Source organism: Entelurus aequoreus, linkage group LG19 (assembly GCF_033978785.1).
Source record: "Entelurus aequoreus isolate RoL-2023_Sb linkage group LG19, RoL_Eaeq_v1.1, whole genome shotgun sequence".
NCBI classification, from domain to species: Eukaryota; Metazoa; Chordata; class Actinopteri; order Syngnathiformes; family Syngnathidae; genus Entelurus; species Entelurus aequoreus.
In genome coordinates this window covers 3,311,415-3,326,103 of record NC_084749.1, presented here as the reverse complement: position 1 = coordinate 3,326,103, position 14,689 = coordinate 3,311,415, and the positions used below count along the sequence as shown (strand labels likewise).

Here is a 14,689-nt window from a genome sequence, read left to right as displayed (position 1 = left end):
ATAGTCCGGATGTCGTTCCACCTGAAATGTGTGATGGAAGTTGAAGAACATGGTCAAGATTCTAACCTGCAAATAGTCCGGATCTCATTCCATCTAAAAATGTGTGATAGAAGTTGAACTACATGGTCAAGACTCCAACCTGCAAATAGTCCGGATCTCAGTCCACCTGAAATTGTGTGGTGGAAGTTGAAGAACATGGTCAAAACTCCAACCTGCAAGTAGCCCGGATCTCAGTCCACCTGAAAATGTGTGGTGGAAATTGAAGAACATGGTCAAGACTCCAACCTGCAAGTAGCCCGGATTTCAGTCCACCTGAAAATGTGTGGTGGAAATTGAAAAACATGGTCAAGACTCCAACCTGCAAATAGTCCGGATTTCAGTCCACCTGAAAATGTGTGGTGGAAGTTGAAGAACATGGTCAAGACTCCAACCTGCAAATAGTCCGGATTTCAGTCCACCTGAAAATGTGTGGACAAAGTTGAAGAACATTGTCAAGACTCCAACCTGCAAATAGTCCGGATGTCGTTCCACCTGAAATGTGTGATGGAAGTTGAAGAACATGGTCAAGATTCTAACCTGCAAATAGTCCTGATCTCATTCCACCTAAAAATGTGTGATAGAAGTTGAACTACATGGTCAAGACTCCAACCTGCAAATAGTCCGGTTCTCAGTCCACCTGAAATTGTGTGGTGGAAGTTGAAGAACATGGTCAAGACTCCAACCTGCAAATAGTCCGGATCTCAGTCCAACTGAAAATGTGTGGTGGAAGTTGAAGAACATGGTCAAGACTCCAACCTGCAAGTAGCCCGGATCTCAGTCCACCTGAAAATGTGTGGTGGAAATTGAAAAACATGGTCAAGACTCCAACCTGCAAATAGTCCGGATTTCAGTCCACCTGAAAATGTGTGGTGGAAGTTGAAGAACATGGTCAAGACTCCAACCTGCAAATAGTCCGTATTTCAGTCCACCTGAAAATGTATGGACAAAGTTGAAGAACATTGTCAAGACTCCAACCTGCAAATAGTCCGGATGTCGTTCCACCTGAAATGTGTGATGGAAGTTGAAGAACATGGTCAAGATTCTAACCTGCAAATAGTCCGGATCTCATTCCACCTAAAAATGTGTGATAGAAGTTGAACTAGATGGTCAAGACTCCAACCTGCAAATAGTCCGGTTCTCAGTCCACCTGAAATTGTGTGGTGGAAGTTGAAGAACATGGTCAAGACTCCAACCTGCAAAGAGTCCGGATCTCATTCCACCTAAAAATGTGTGATAAAAGTTGAAGAACATGGTCAAGACTCCAACCTGCAAATAGTCCGGATTTCAGTCCACCTGAAAATGTGTGGATAAAGTTGAAGAACATTGTCAAGACTCCAACCTGCAAATAGTCCGGCTGTCATTCCACCTGAAAATGTGTGGTGTAAGTTGAAGAACATGGTCAAGACTCCAACCTGCAAATAGTCCGGATCACATTCCACCTAAAAATGTGTGATAAAAGTTGAAGAACATGGTCAAGACTCCAACCTGCAAATAGTCCGGATTTCAGTCCACCTGAACATGTGTGGACAAAGTTGAAGAACATTGTCAAGACTCCAACCTGCAAATAGTCCGGATGTCATTCCACCTGAAAATGTGTGATGGAAGTTGAAGAACATGGTCAAGATTCCAACCTGCAAATAATCCGGATCTCATTCCACCTAAAAATGTGTGATAGAAGTTGAACTACATGGTCAAGACTCCAACCTGCAAATAGTCCGGTTCTCAGTCCACTTGAAATTGTGTGGTGGAAGTTGAAGAACATGGTCAAGACTCCAACCTGCAAATAGTCCGGATCTCATTCCACCTAAAAATGTGTGATAAAAGTTGAAGAACATGGTCAAGACTCCAACCTGCAAATAGTCCGGATTTCAGTCCACCTGAAAATGTGTGGTGGAAGTTGAAGAATATGGTCAAGACTCCAATCTGCAAATAGTCCGGATCTCAGTCCACCTGAAAATGTGTGGACAAAGTTGAAGAACATGGTCAAGACTCCAACCTGCAAATAGTCCGGATGTCATTCCACCTGAAAATGTGTGGTGGAAGTTGAAGAACATGGTCAAGACTCAAACCTACAAATACTCCGGATCTCAGTCCACCTGAACATGTGTGGTGGAAGTTAAAGATCATGGTCAAGACTCCAACCTGCAAATAGTCCGGATCTCATTCCACCTAAAAATGTGTGATAAAAGTTGAACTACATGGTCAAGACTCCAACCTGCAAATAGTCCGGATCTCAGTCCACCTGAAATTGTGTGGTGGAAGTTGAAGAACATGGTCAAGACTCCAAATTGCAAATAGTCCGGATCTCAGTCCAACTGAAAATGTGTGGTGGAAGTTGAAGAACATGGTCAAGACTCCAACCTGCAAATAGTCCGGATGTCATTCCACCTGAAAATGTGTGATGGAAGTTGAAGAACATGGTCAAGACTCCAACTTGCAAATAGTCCGGATCTCAGTCCAACTGAAAATGTGTGGTGGAAGTTGAAGAACATGGTCAAGACTCCAACCTGCAAATAGTCCGGATGTCATTCCACCTGAAAATGTGTGATGGAAGTTGAAGAACATGGTCAAGACTCCAACCTACAAATAGTCCGGATCTCAGTTCACCTGAACATGTGTGGTGGAAGTTAAAGAACATGGTCAAGACTCCAACCTGCAAATAGTCCGGATCTCATTCCCCCTGAAAATGTGTGGTGGAAGTTGAAGAACATGGTCAAGACTCCAACCTGCAAATAGTCCGGATCTCAGTCCACCTAAAAATGTGTGGTGGAAGTTAATGAACATGGTCAAGACTCCAACCTGCAAATAGTCCGGGTCTCATTCCACCTGAAAATGTGTGGTGGAAGTTGAAGAACATGGTCAAGACTCCAATCTGCAAATAGTCCGGATCTCAGTCCACCTGAAAATGTGTGGACAAAGTTGAAGAACATGGTCAAGACTCCAACCTGCAAATAGTCCGGATGTCATTCCACCTGAAAATGTGTGATGGAAGTTGAAGAACATGGTCAAGACTCCAACCTACAAATAGTCCGGATCTCAGTTCACCTGAACATGTGTGGTGGAAGTTAAAGAACATGGTCAAGACTCCAACCTGCAAATAGTCCGGATCTCATTCCCCCTGAAAATGTGTGGTGGAAGTTGAAGAACATGGTCAAGACTCCAACCTGCAAATAGTCCAGATCTCATTCCACCTGAAAATGTGTGGTGGAAGTTGAAGAACATGGTCAAGACTCCAACCTGCAAATAGTCCAGATCTCATTCCACCTGAAAATGTGTGGTGGAAGTTGAAGAACATAGTCAAGACTCCAACCTGCAAATAGTCCGGATCTCAGTCCAACTGAAAATGTGTGATAAAAGGTGAAGAACATGGTCAAGACTCCAACCTGCAAATAGTCCGGATCTCATTCCCCCTGAAAATGTGTGGTGGAAGTTGAAGAACATGGTCAAGACTCCAACCTGCAAATAGTCCGGATTTCATTCCCCCTGAAAATGTGTGGTGGAAGTTGAAGAACATGGTCAAGACTCCAACCTGCAAATAGTCCGGATGTCATTCCACCTGAAAATGTGTGATGGAAGTTGAAGAACATGGTCAAGACTCCAACCTACAAATAGTCCGGATCTCAGTTCACCTGAACATGTGTGGTGGAAGTTAAAGAACATGGTCAAGACTCCAACCTTCAAATAGTCCGGATCTCATTCCCCCTGAAAATGTGTGGTGGAAGTTGAAGAACATGGTCAAGACTCCAACCTGCTAATGGTCCGGATCTCATTCCCCCTGAAAATGTGTGGTGGAAGTTGAAGAACATGGTCAAGACTCCAACCTGCAAATAGTCCAGATCTCATTCCACCTGAAAATGTGTGGTGGAAGTTGAAGAACATGGTCAAGACTCCAACCTGCAAATAGTCCAGATCTCAGTCCAACTGAAAATGTGTGATAAAAGGTGAAGAACATGGTCAAGACTCCAACCTGCAAAGCTGATCTGACAGCAGCAATCAGAGAAAGTTGGAGCAAGTTGATGAAGATTACGGTTTGTCACTCCTTAAAGGCCTAATGAAATGATTTTTTTTTTCATTTTAACGGGGATAACAGATCCATTCTATGTGTCATACTTGATCATTTCGCGATATTGCCATATTTTTGCTGAAAGGATTTAGTAGAGAACATCGACGATAAATTTCGCAACTTTTGGTCGCTGATGAAAATAGTCTTGCCTGTACCGGAAGTAGCGTGACGTCACAGGTTGAAAGGCTCCTCACATTTGCACATTGTTTACACCAGCAGTGAGAGAGATTCGGACCGAGAAAGCGACGATTACCCCATTAATTTGAGCGAAGATGAAACATTCGTGGATGAGGAACGTAAGAGTGAAGGACTAGAGTGCAGTGCAGGACGTATCTTTATTCGCTCTGACCGTAACTTAGGTACAAGCTGGCTCATTGGATTCCACACTCTCTCCTTTTTCTATTGTGGATCACGGATTTGTATTTTAAACCACCTGGGATACTATATCCTCTTGAAAATGAGAGTCCAGAACGCGAAATGGACATTCACAGTGACTTTTATCTCCACAACAATACATCGGCGAAGCACTTTAGCTACGGAGCTAACGTGACAGCATCGGACTTAACTGCAGATGGAAACAAAAGAAATAAACCCCTGACTGGAAGGATAGACAGAAGATCAACAATACTATTAAACCATGGACCTGTAACTACACGGTTAATGCTTTCCAGCCTGGTGAAGCTTAAGAATGCTGTTGCTAACGACGCCATTGAAGCTAACTTAACATTGGGACCTCACAGAGCTGTGCTAAAAACATTAGCTATCCACCTACGCCAGCCAGCCCTCATCTGCTCATCAACACCCGTGCTCACCTGCGTTCCAGCGATCGACGGTGCGACGAAGGACTTCACCCGATCATCAATGCGTTCGGCGGCTAGCGTCTGATAGCGCGTCTGCTATCCAAGTCAAAGTCCTCCTGGTGGTGTTGCTGCAGCCAGCCGCTAATACACCGATCCCACCTACAGCTTTCTTCTTTGCAGTCTTCAATGTTCATTAAACAAATTGCAAAAGATTCACCAACACAGATGTCCAGAATACTGTGGAATTTTCCGATGAAAACCGAGCTTTTTGTATTGGATACAATGTGTCCGAATACTTCCGTTTCAACGATTGACGTCACACGCATACGTCATCATACATAGACGTTTTCAACCGGAAGTTTAGCGGGAAATGTAAAATGTCACTTTATAAGTTAACCCGGCCGTATTGGCATGTGTTGCAATGTTAAGATTTCATCATTGATATATAAACTATCAGACTGCATGGTCGCTAGTAGTGGCTTTCAGTAGGCCTTTAAGTCCATGCCTCTGTGACTACAAGCTGTTATAAAAGCCAGAGGTGGTGCAACAAATACTAACTGGTGTTTAGAGTGGGTTGCTTTGTATGATTTCATATTTTTGTCCTCAGCCATCTACTTTCCAGGTGAGATACGTGATTAAATAAACCTCAAAGAAGTGAGGAAACACCTCACCAGTTGATCATGTGGAAATTGTACACCAACTTGTGATCACAGCTCCGCTAGAAATAGTTTGCCTGTGTTAGCACTTCTAATAACAATATACTAATACTTGTTAATATTCAAGTCACGACATGTAAATGGAGTCTTGTTGGCGCTTTTTAAAAGTATTTTAATGGATTTTATGGGCAGAATAGTGGACCGCCGCTGTAAGCAGACTTTTAGTTCGTTGATTTACAAGTTAGAATGCATTAAAAAAAATCCATCCGTCGTCAAGTCTTTCATAATGATTGTGAACTCTAACTTCAAACAAGTGAAGGAACTTCCTTCAAGACAGGTAATTACATATTTTGTTCTCCAGGGGATGTAGTATTGATGATTTATTCACATTCAAGAAAAATAACAAATGTTTACAATCAATGGATAACAAGATTCATTGATATTATTTATGTGAAGCAGAACAAGACATGAATACAAAATAATAACCATTCAAACTGTATGCATCCATCTGTGTTTGACTCTTTACAAAGCGTACATTCTGAAGGTGTCGCTATGTCCAAGGTTCTCTCCGTTTGAATGTTCTATCCGTTACACGAGACAGTGCTAAAACTGTCCAATATTATAAAGTTTAGCGCAGAGTTAATGTGCAATTTGAAAAGGAAGCGCTGTGCGTGGCATTATGCGTCGTTAGGGGACTTCCTGTGTGTCGCAGCCCAGCACCTCCAGACGCAGAGCGATGTCATTGACCCAACCACGGGGGTGGATCCTCAGGTAGCGGCCAAACAGAGCTGGTTCAAAAACAGTGAGTGCCTCCTTGTCCGGACTTCTGTTTCCTGTGAAGATCTGACGAGGAATGATATGTAAGAAGTCTGTACTATATACCAATCACATTTCACTTGACAATATCACAGGATTTCTCTCAATGAACTGCAGCCCCAGACCATGATGCTAGCTCACCACGCTGGACTGTAGGAAGTATACAATCTTTTTGCTTTTTTTGCCGTACCAAAGCATATGTAGAACTTGGCTTCGCTGTGACCACGAGGAAAGACTGGTGTGTTGTTTGCTTGTATGTTAATAAGGTATAGTTATATCAATTCTATTGACAAATTATACTATGTATAGTCATGGTGGGGGCGCAAAATACTTTCTTCTTCCTGGGGGGTAACAGAAAATAACTGACAAGCACTGGGCTAAAGTGAAAATGTGCCAATGGTCTGAGGGGCATGGTATGTGGCCTTGTATTAAGCCTCAGGTAGTTGAACGCCCCTGCCTTACATAGTTCCGGGTCACCCTTGGGCAAGGTGTAGCACCCGAATGCCCCCCCCCCCCCGCCCCCCCCAACAGGGTTAAGATACCACCCATGAAAAAAACGTAGAGAAGATGCGTTACCCGGCCCGGAGGAAGCCCGGGGCCCTCCTCCGGAGCTAAGTCTAGGTCTCTACGCTGGTGGGGAAGGAGCCTGAGCTAGTGCGAGGGGTGGAGCGCTACCGGTTGGATCTGGTGGGGCTTACCTCTACGCATAGCCAGGGCTCTGAAACCACACTCCTGGACAAGCGATGGACCTTGTTCACTTCTGGAGTTGCTCAGGGTGTGAGGGCCCAGGCGGGTGTGGGGATACTCACGAGTCCCCGGCGGAGTGCCTATACGTTGGAGTTCACCCCAGTAGACAAGAGGGTCACCTCCCTTCGCCTTAGGGTTGGAGGGGGGAAACTCTGACTGTTGTTTGTGCGTACGCACCAAACAAGAGATCAGAGTATTCTGCCTTCTTGGATAACTTGCATGGGGTCCTGTATGGGGAGCCGGCAGGGGATTCCATAGTCTTGTTGGGGGACTTCAACGCGCACGTGGGCAATGACAGTGATACATGGACTGGCGTGATTGGGAGGAACGGTCTCCCTGATCTGAACCTGAGTGGTGGATTGTTATTGGACTTCTGTGCTAGTCACTGACTTGCGATAACAAACACCATGTTCAAGCATAAGGATGCGCATAGGTGTACCTGGTACCAGAGCACCCTAGGCCAAAGATCAATGATCGATTTTGTAATCGTTTTAGCTGATCAGAGGCCGTATGTTTTGGACACTCGAGTGAAGAGAGGGGCTGAACTGTCAACTGATCACCATCTGGTGGTGAGTTGGTACAGATGGCGGGGGCAACGTCTGGACAGACCTGGCAAACCCAAGCGTGTCGTGCGGGTGAACTGGGAACGTTTGGAGGAGTCCTCTGTCCGGAAGGACTTCAACTCCCACCTCCGGCGGGACTTCTCTGCCATCCCTGTGGAGGTTGGGGACATTGAACAGGAATGGGCAATGTTCAAAGCCTCTATTGCTAAAGCTGCAGCTGCGAGCTGTGGCCAGAAGGTCTTAAGTGCCTCAAGGGGCGGTAACCCTCGAACACCCTGGTGGACAGTGGTGGTCAGGGAAGCCGTCTGACTGAAGAAGGAGTCCTACCGGGGTATGTTATCCCAGGGGACTCCGGGGGAAGTTGCAAGGTACCGAAAAGCCGAAGGGCAGCGGCCGTGGCTGTGGACGAGGCTAAGCAGAGGGTGTGGGAGCAGTTCTGGGAATCCATGGAGAAGGACTATTGGGCGGAACCAAAGCTGTTCTGGAAGACCATACGGCACCTCAGGAGGGGGAAGCAGGGAACCATCCAGGCTGTGTACGGCAAGGATCGGACTTTTCTGACTTCAAGTGAGGAAGTCGTAGGGCGTTGGAAAGAGCACTTTGAGGAACTCCTGAACGCAAATTCATCAGACACACCCTCCCTGACAGGAGCAGAGCCTGAGGATGATGGGGGATCGACGTCAATCTCTCGGAGTGAAGTCACTGAGGTAGTTAGACAACTCCACAGTGGCAAAGCTCCGGGGGTTGATGAGATCCGTCCAGAAATGCTGAAAGCTCTGGGTGTTGATGGGCTGTCTTGGTTCATACGCCTTTTCAACATTGCGTGGAAGTCTGGGACAGTGCCAAGGGAGTGGCAGTCTGGGGTGGTGGTTCCCCTTTTCAAAAAGGGGGACCAGAGGGTGTGTGCTAATTACAGGGGTATCACACTACTCAGCCTCCCTGGGAAAGTTTACGCCAAGGTACTGGAAAGGACAGTCCGGCCGATAGTCGAACATCAGATTCAAGAGGAGCTATGTGGATTCCGTCCTGGTCGTGGAACAACTGATCAGTTCTTTACTCTTGCGGGAATCCTGGAGAAGGCCTGGGAGTATGCCTATCCAGTCTTCATGTGCTTTGTGGATTTGGAGAAGGCGTATGACCGGGTCCCCCGGGAGATCCTGTGGGAGGTTCTGAGGGAGTACGGAGTGAGGGGAACCCTGCTGAGGGCCATCCAATCTCTGTACAAGCAAAGCGAGAGTTGTGTCCGGGTGCTTGGATGTAAGTCGGATCCATTTCCAGTGGGGGTTGGTCTCCACCAGGGCTGCACTCAGTCACCTATCCTGTTTGTGATTTTCATGGACAGGATTTCTAGGCAGAGTCGTGGCCATGGCGGAGAGGGTATACGTCTCGGGGAGTTAAAGGTTGCGTCACTGCTGTTTGCAGATGATGTGGTCCTGATGGCACCTTCGGTTCGTGACCTTCAGCTCTCACTGGATCGGTTTGCAGCCGAGTGTTCAGCGGCTGGAATGAGGATCAGCATCTCCAAATCGGAGGCCATGGTTCTCAGCAGGAAACCGATGGTTTGTACAGTCCAGGTAGAGGACGAGACTCTGTCCCAGGTGGAGGAGTTTAAGTATCTTGGGGTCTTGTTCACGAGTGAGGGAAAGATGGAGAAGGAAATCAGCCGGAGAATCGGAGCAGCTGGGGCAGTATTGCAGTCTCTCTGCCGCACTGTTGTGACGAAACGAGAGCTGAGCCAGAAGGCAAAGCTCTCGGTCTACCGAGCTATCTACATGCCTACTCTCACCTATGGTCATGACCGAAAGAATAAGATCGCGGATACAAGCGGCCGAAATGAGTTTCCTCAGAAGGGTGGCTGGCATCTCCCTTAGAGATAGGGTGAGAAGTTCAGTCACCCGAGAGAGACTCGGAGTAGAGCCGCTGCTCCTTCGCTTGTAAAGGAGCCAGCTTAGGTGGTTCGGGCATCTCGTGCGGATGCCTCACCAGCGAGAGTCTCCCTAGGGAGGTCCTCGTTGCACGTCCCACTGGGAGGAGACCCAGCGACAGGCCAAGGACCAGATGGGGGGATTACATCTCTTCTCTGGCCTGGGAACGCTTCGGGATTCCCCAGGAGGAAGTTGCTAATGTTGCTCTGGAGACGGAAGTCTGGGGGTCTCTGCTGGAGCTGTTGTCCCCGCGACCCGATTACGGATAAGCGGTTGAAGATGGATGGATGGATGGATGGTCTGAGGGGCCAACAGCAATTTTTCACCATGTTGTGTGCCTAATTCTGTTAGCGTTCATCTTGTATGCACATTTTTAACCTCAAAACATAAAAAAAAAAGAACATTTTCTACAGTTTTTCGCCAATAATTGGTGTTATCATGTAGTTAGTTTCTCCTAGATCAGGGATATCAAACATGTGGGCCTGAACCATTCAATCTGGCTGCATTTTTTAATCAAATAAACTGCAGTTCTAAATGTCTCCACTGGATGTCGCAATAGCAATTTTGTTAGGCAAGCAAATAGTTTATATCGGGGCGAGCAATTATACCAAGCAAGATGTACACGGTAAAGTGACTCCTCCCCCTCAACCCGACGTCAAACAAACAGGAGTAAAATAAAGACTTAAGATGCTACATGAGACTCTGCACATTGATAAAGTTCTGTGAACATTATTGTCTTATGTGAGAATTGAAAGAATGTAAAATTAGGACTTAAAATGCTGCATGAGACACATTGATATAGTTTTGTGAACATTATTGTCTTTGTGAGAATTTAAAGAAAGTCCTGGGGATATGTTGATTGGCAACACTACATTGGCCCTAGTGTGTGAATGTGAGTGTGAATGTTGTCGGTCTATCTGTGTTGGCCCTGCGATGAGTTGGTGACTTGTCCAGGGTGTGCCCCGCCTTCCGCCCGAATGCAGCTGAGATAGGCTCCAGCACCCCCCGCGACCCCAAAAGGGACAAGCGGTAGAAAATGGATGGATGGAAAATAAAGACTTAAGATGCTGCATGAGACTGCACATTGATAAAGTTCTGTGAACATTATTGTCTTATGTGAGAATTTAAAGAATGTAAAATTAGGACTTAAAATGCTGCATGAGACACATTGATATAGTTCTGTGAACATTATTGTCTTTGTGAGAATTTAAAGAAAGTAAAATTAGGACTTAAAATGCTGCATGAGACACATTGATATAGTTCTGTGAACATTATTGTCTTTGTGAGAATTTAAAGAAAGTAAAATAAAGACTTAAAATGCTGCATGAGACACATTGATATAGTTCTGTGAACATTATTGTCTTTGTGAGAATTTAAAGAAAGTAAAATAAAGACTTAAGATGCTGCATGAGACTGCACATCATACTTGCCAACCCTCCCGTTTTTAGCGGGAGAATCCCGGTATTAAGCGCCTCTCCCTACAACCTCCCGGCAGAGATTTTCTCCCGACAAACTCCCGGTATTCAGCCGGAGCTGGAGGCCACGCCCCTCCAGCTCAATGCGGACCTGAGACTGAGTGGGGACAGCCTCTTCTCACGTCCGCTTTCCCACAATATAAACAGCTTGCCTGCCCAATGACGTCATAACATCTAGGGCTTTTAGAGAGTAGAGTGCACAACTGCGCACACAACAAGGAGACGAAGCAGAAGAACGAGGAAATTACAGACATGGCGACGCCGTCAACGAGCAAGATGAAGAAATACGCTTGCAAGTTCCAAAACGAATGGAAACAAGAATTTCAGTTCATCCAGGACAGTTCGAAGGGGAAGGTGTACGTTGCCTGTACATTTTGTAGAACAGACTTCTCCATTGAACACGGTGGCCGAAATGATATACTCATCATGAACGGAGAAGTTAAACAGGACAATACTGCCATCTAATTGATACCCACCGGAACACTGAAATACAAGTATTTATTTTATTTATATGTAAATAAAAAAATAATAAATAAATATATATATAGCTAGAATTCACTGAAAGTCAAGTATTTCATACATATATATATATACATATATATATATATATATATATATATATATATATATATATATATATATATATATATATATATATATATATATATATACGAAATATATATGAAATACTCGAGTTGGTGAATTCTAGCTGTAAATAACCACGCCCCCAACCACGTCCCCCGCCCCCAACCACCCCCAACCACCCCCATCTGTGAGAATTAAAAGAAAGTCAACAGTGGAAATGACAAATGAGGTAGTTGATACACAGAAGCAATTTTATTTGATGTATGCTTTATTTTGTTCAATCCTGAATAGGCTGTGACTTAAAGTTGAATTGTTTGTAGAAACACTGAGATGAAGTCTAAGTTCTTCATGGTGTTTTTGAAACTGCACCAATTTTTTCCTCACAATGTTCAACTAAGTGTTTTGTCCAAAGGATTATTTGTGATATGTATTTTCAGAATGTGCTTGTTCTATTTTGGGCCGAAGTAAAGCAAAAAAAACAATCTTAAGTTGTTTTTTTAAGTTATCATGCCATGATTGGACTGGTCCGGCCCACGTGGGAAACACTTTTCCTCCATGTGGCCCCTGAGCTAAAATGACTTCCCGAGATATTTCCTCCAATTGTTTTGAAACTTTACCCAGCCAGATTAGACATGTGGAGGATGCCTCAGGTTTTCATTACTGCGCTGGGGTGACCAATATTAGCCTTCTCCATAAGGCAGGGGTGTCCAAACCTTTTGACTGGGGGGGTGCATTGGGCTTAAAAAATGTGGCCGGGGACCGAAAGCCGACAAACGTGGGTAAGTGTGAGAGAGGGTTTTGCATTATTTCCCCATCATCCCTTGTAATGGATTTAAATGGGTGTCATTTGGATGTTGTAGTTTTTTATGTAGATTGGATGTTTTGTTTTATAATATCCACAAAGTTCAATGAGTTGGTTGTGTGATCATGTTTGTGCTGGTAAATTTTCTTTTCTGCACCATGACTAGGGAAGGTTGTTTGGATTGGGTCATATATGTAATTGCTGTTCTTTTAATTACAATTAATGGTTGAGTTACCATCATTTGCCAACTGATGGTGACAAAATGACATCAGTCAGACTGCTGGTCGTATCTATATGATATCAATGTACTGTTCCAGGGTATGTTGCTTATTGAACAGCATCAAGGGTTGGAATTGGGGGTTAAATCACCAAATTGACCGTGACAGGCCTTTTAAAAGAAAAACTACATTTCAGATGTTTTCAAACTTGCACGACAAACTCTAGAAACATCATGGAATCACCAGTCTTGGACGATGTTCATGCAGTTGTTTAATTCTGTAGAACAAAGCAGAACAAACATGACACAGAAGTATGGTTTCTTTTTCACTAAATGACATGAAGAATGTCAATGTTGGTCGTCAGTAACAGTTTCATTTTTAGATCAAGCAGAATAAAAAATTTTTTAAAAAGAATACCAATTCTAAGGAAAAAAATATGGAATCATAAAAAAAAAATTAAAAAAATACATTAAACCACTCATACTTTTCTGTACCACCTCTGGCTTTTATAACAGCTTGCAGCCGGCATGGCACGGACTTATTAACGAGTGACAATCACAACTGTTTATCAATCAACTTTCTCTGATTGCTGGTTGGAGTCTTGTCATCCACCATTTTCTTTCATTTCCACCGCACGTTTGCAATTTGTTTGAGATCCGGACTATTTGTGTTTTTTTTCAAGAAAAGATTTTACAGTTTTTTCTCTATGGCAAGATGTATTATCATCTTGAGAGATGATGTCGTCTCCCCAGACGTCCTTTCCATTGATGAAAAGTGTCCACAATGTCATTAAACGTGTGCGTTTAGTGAAGATGTGATGACAGCCATCATTATGCAGCCCGTATCCTCAATGACTGTTTGCACGTTTTCTTCAGGCAGTCGTCTTCATAAATCTCAATGACACGACACCAAACAAAAGTTTCAACATCACTTTGCCCAACGCAGTTTTGCGATTCATCACTAATTATGACTTTCATCCGTAGTCCACCATTGCTGTTCTTTAGCCCATAAGAACCCTGTTCTTTTCTGTTTAGGTGTTAATGACGACTTTTCTGTTTTTAAATCCCATTTCCCTGAGGCGGTTTCTTACAGTTCGGTCACAGATGCTGATTCCAGTCTCCGCCCATTTGTTTTGGTTGTGCATTTTCTCTTTTCAAGACATATTGCTTTGAGTTTTCTGCCTTGAGGCTTTCATGTGTTCCCTGGTCTACAAGTATGCTTGTCTTTTACAACCTTCCCATGTTGTTAGCACTTGGTCAAGATGTTAGACACAGCTGACTGAACAATCTACATCTTTTGCAACATTCACCTTCTTGAATAAGTTTAATCCTCTCCTTTATTCCAATGGACATATCTGGTGCTGGAGCCATGATTCATGTCCATCCACCTGGTGCAACAGGGTGAACACAGACTAATGAACAGATTTCATCTGATGCAGGTGTTAAAATTGGAAATTCAAAACATTTACACGGTGGTTCCCTAGTCTTTTTTTGCAGTGCTTGATGTAAAAATTAAACTGTTCCCGTCTACCACAATCGAACTCTTTTCGTGTTTCTTATAGCCAGAAAGTTGTCATTTCACAGGAGTATAGTTTTGTGTCATGCCTTTTGTTTCTACACAATCAAATACCTGAATGAACATCCTCCAAATCTGGTAGAGGTTGTCCAAGTCTTCACGTTGTCATTCATCTGATAGGTGCTGCTGGTTGGATTAGCACCAGAGTTCTCTGGGCGGTGACTGAACGAGTTGTGATCTGCGTACTTCAACATCTGAAAGTTTGGTCCTACCTTTTCATTGTGCGAGTCCTCCTCCAACACGCTGCTCCACAAGTTGTCATCATAACTAACGCTCACGGCAAACTGGGTCACCATCATCTCCGTCAGCAGAGAGGTCGCCCCCTGGGTCACCACGCCTGTGATGCGCTTGACCGCCATCAGGTCCACCTGCAGCCACTCTCCAGGGTTGTTGCTCTGCTCAATTGGGAGATGGTGTGAGAAAGG

General features: G+C 44.4%; 2 protein-coding genes across 4 annotated transcripts in view; one reads left to right on the top strand and one right to left on the bottom strand.

The window, feature by feature from the left end:
• lpla (lipoprotein lipase a) overlaps positions 1 to 14,689 on the top strand; it is a 743,422-nt gene that overhangs the window by 359,976 nt on the left and 368,757 nt on the right. The window lies entirely within an intron of this gene.
• Positions 5,719 to 14,689, bottom strand: part of f8 (coagulation factor VIII, procoagulant component) — a 243,650-nt gene continuing 234,679 nt past the window's right edge. For 2 of the 3 annotated variants that reach the window (XM_062027660.1, XM_062027659.1), the window contains 2 exons: positions 14,477 to 14,659; positions 5,720 to 6,401 (listed from right to left, as the gene is read on the bottom strand). In XM_062027660.1, coding sequence (XP_061883644.1) covers positions 6,246 to 6,401; positions 14,477 to 14,659 — 339 coding nt within the window. In that variant the 3' untranslated portion in view covers positions 5,720 to 6,245. Of the gene's footprint in view, positions 6,402 to 14,476; positions 14,660 to 14,689 lie in introns of all 3 variants that reach the window. The other variant, XM_062027658.1, reaches the window with a different exon arrangement.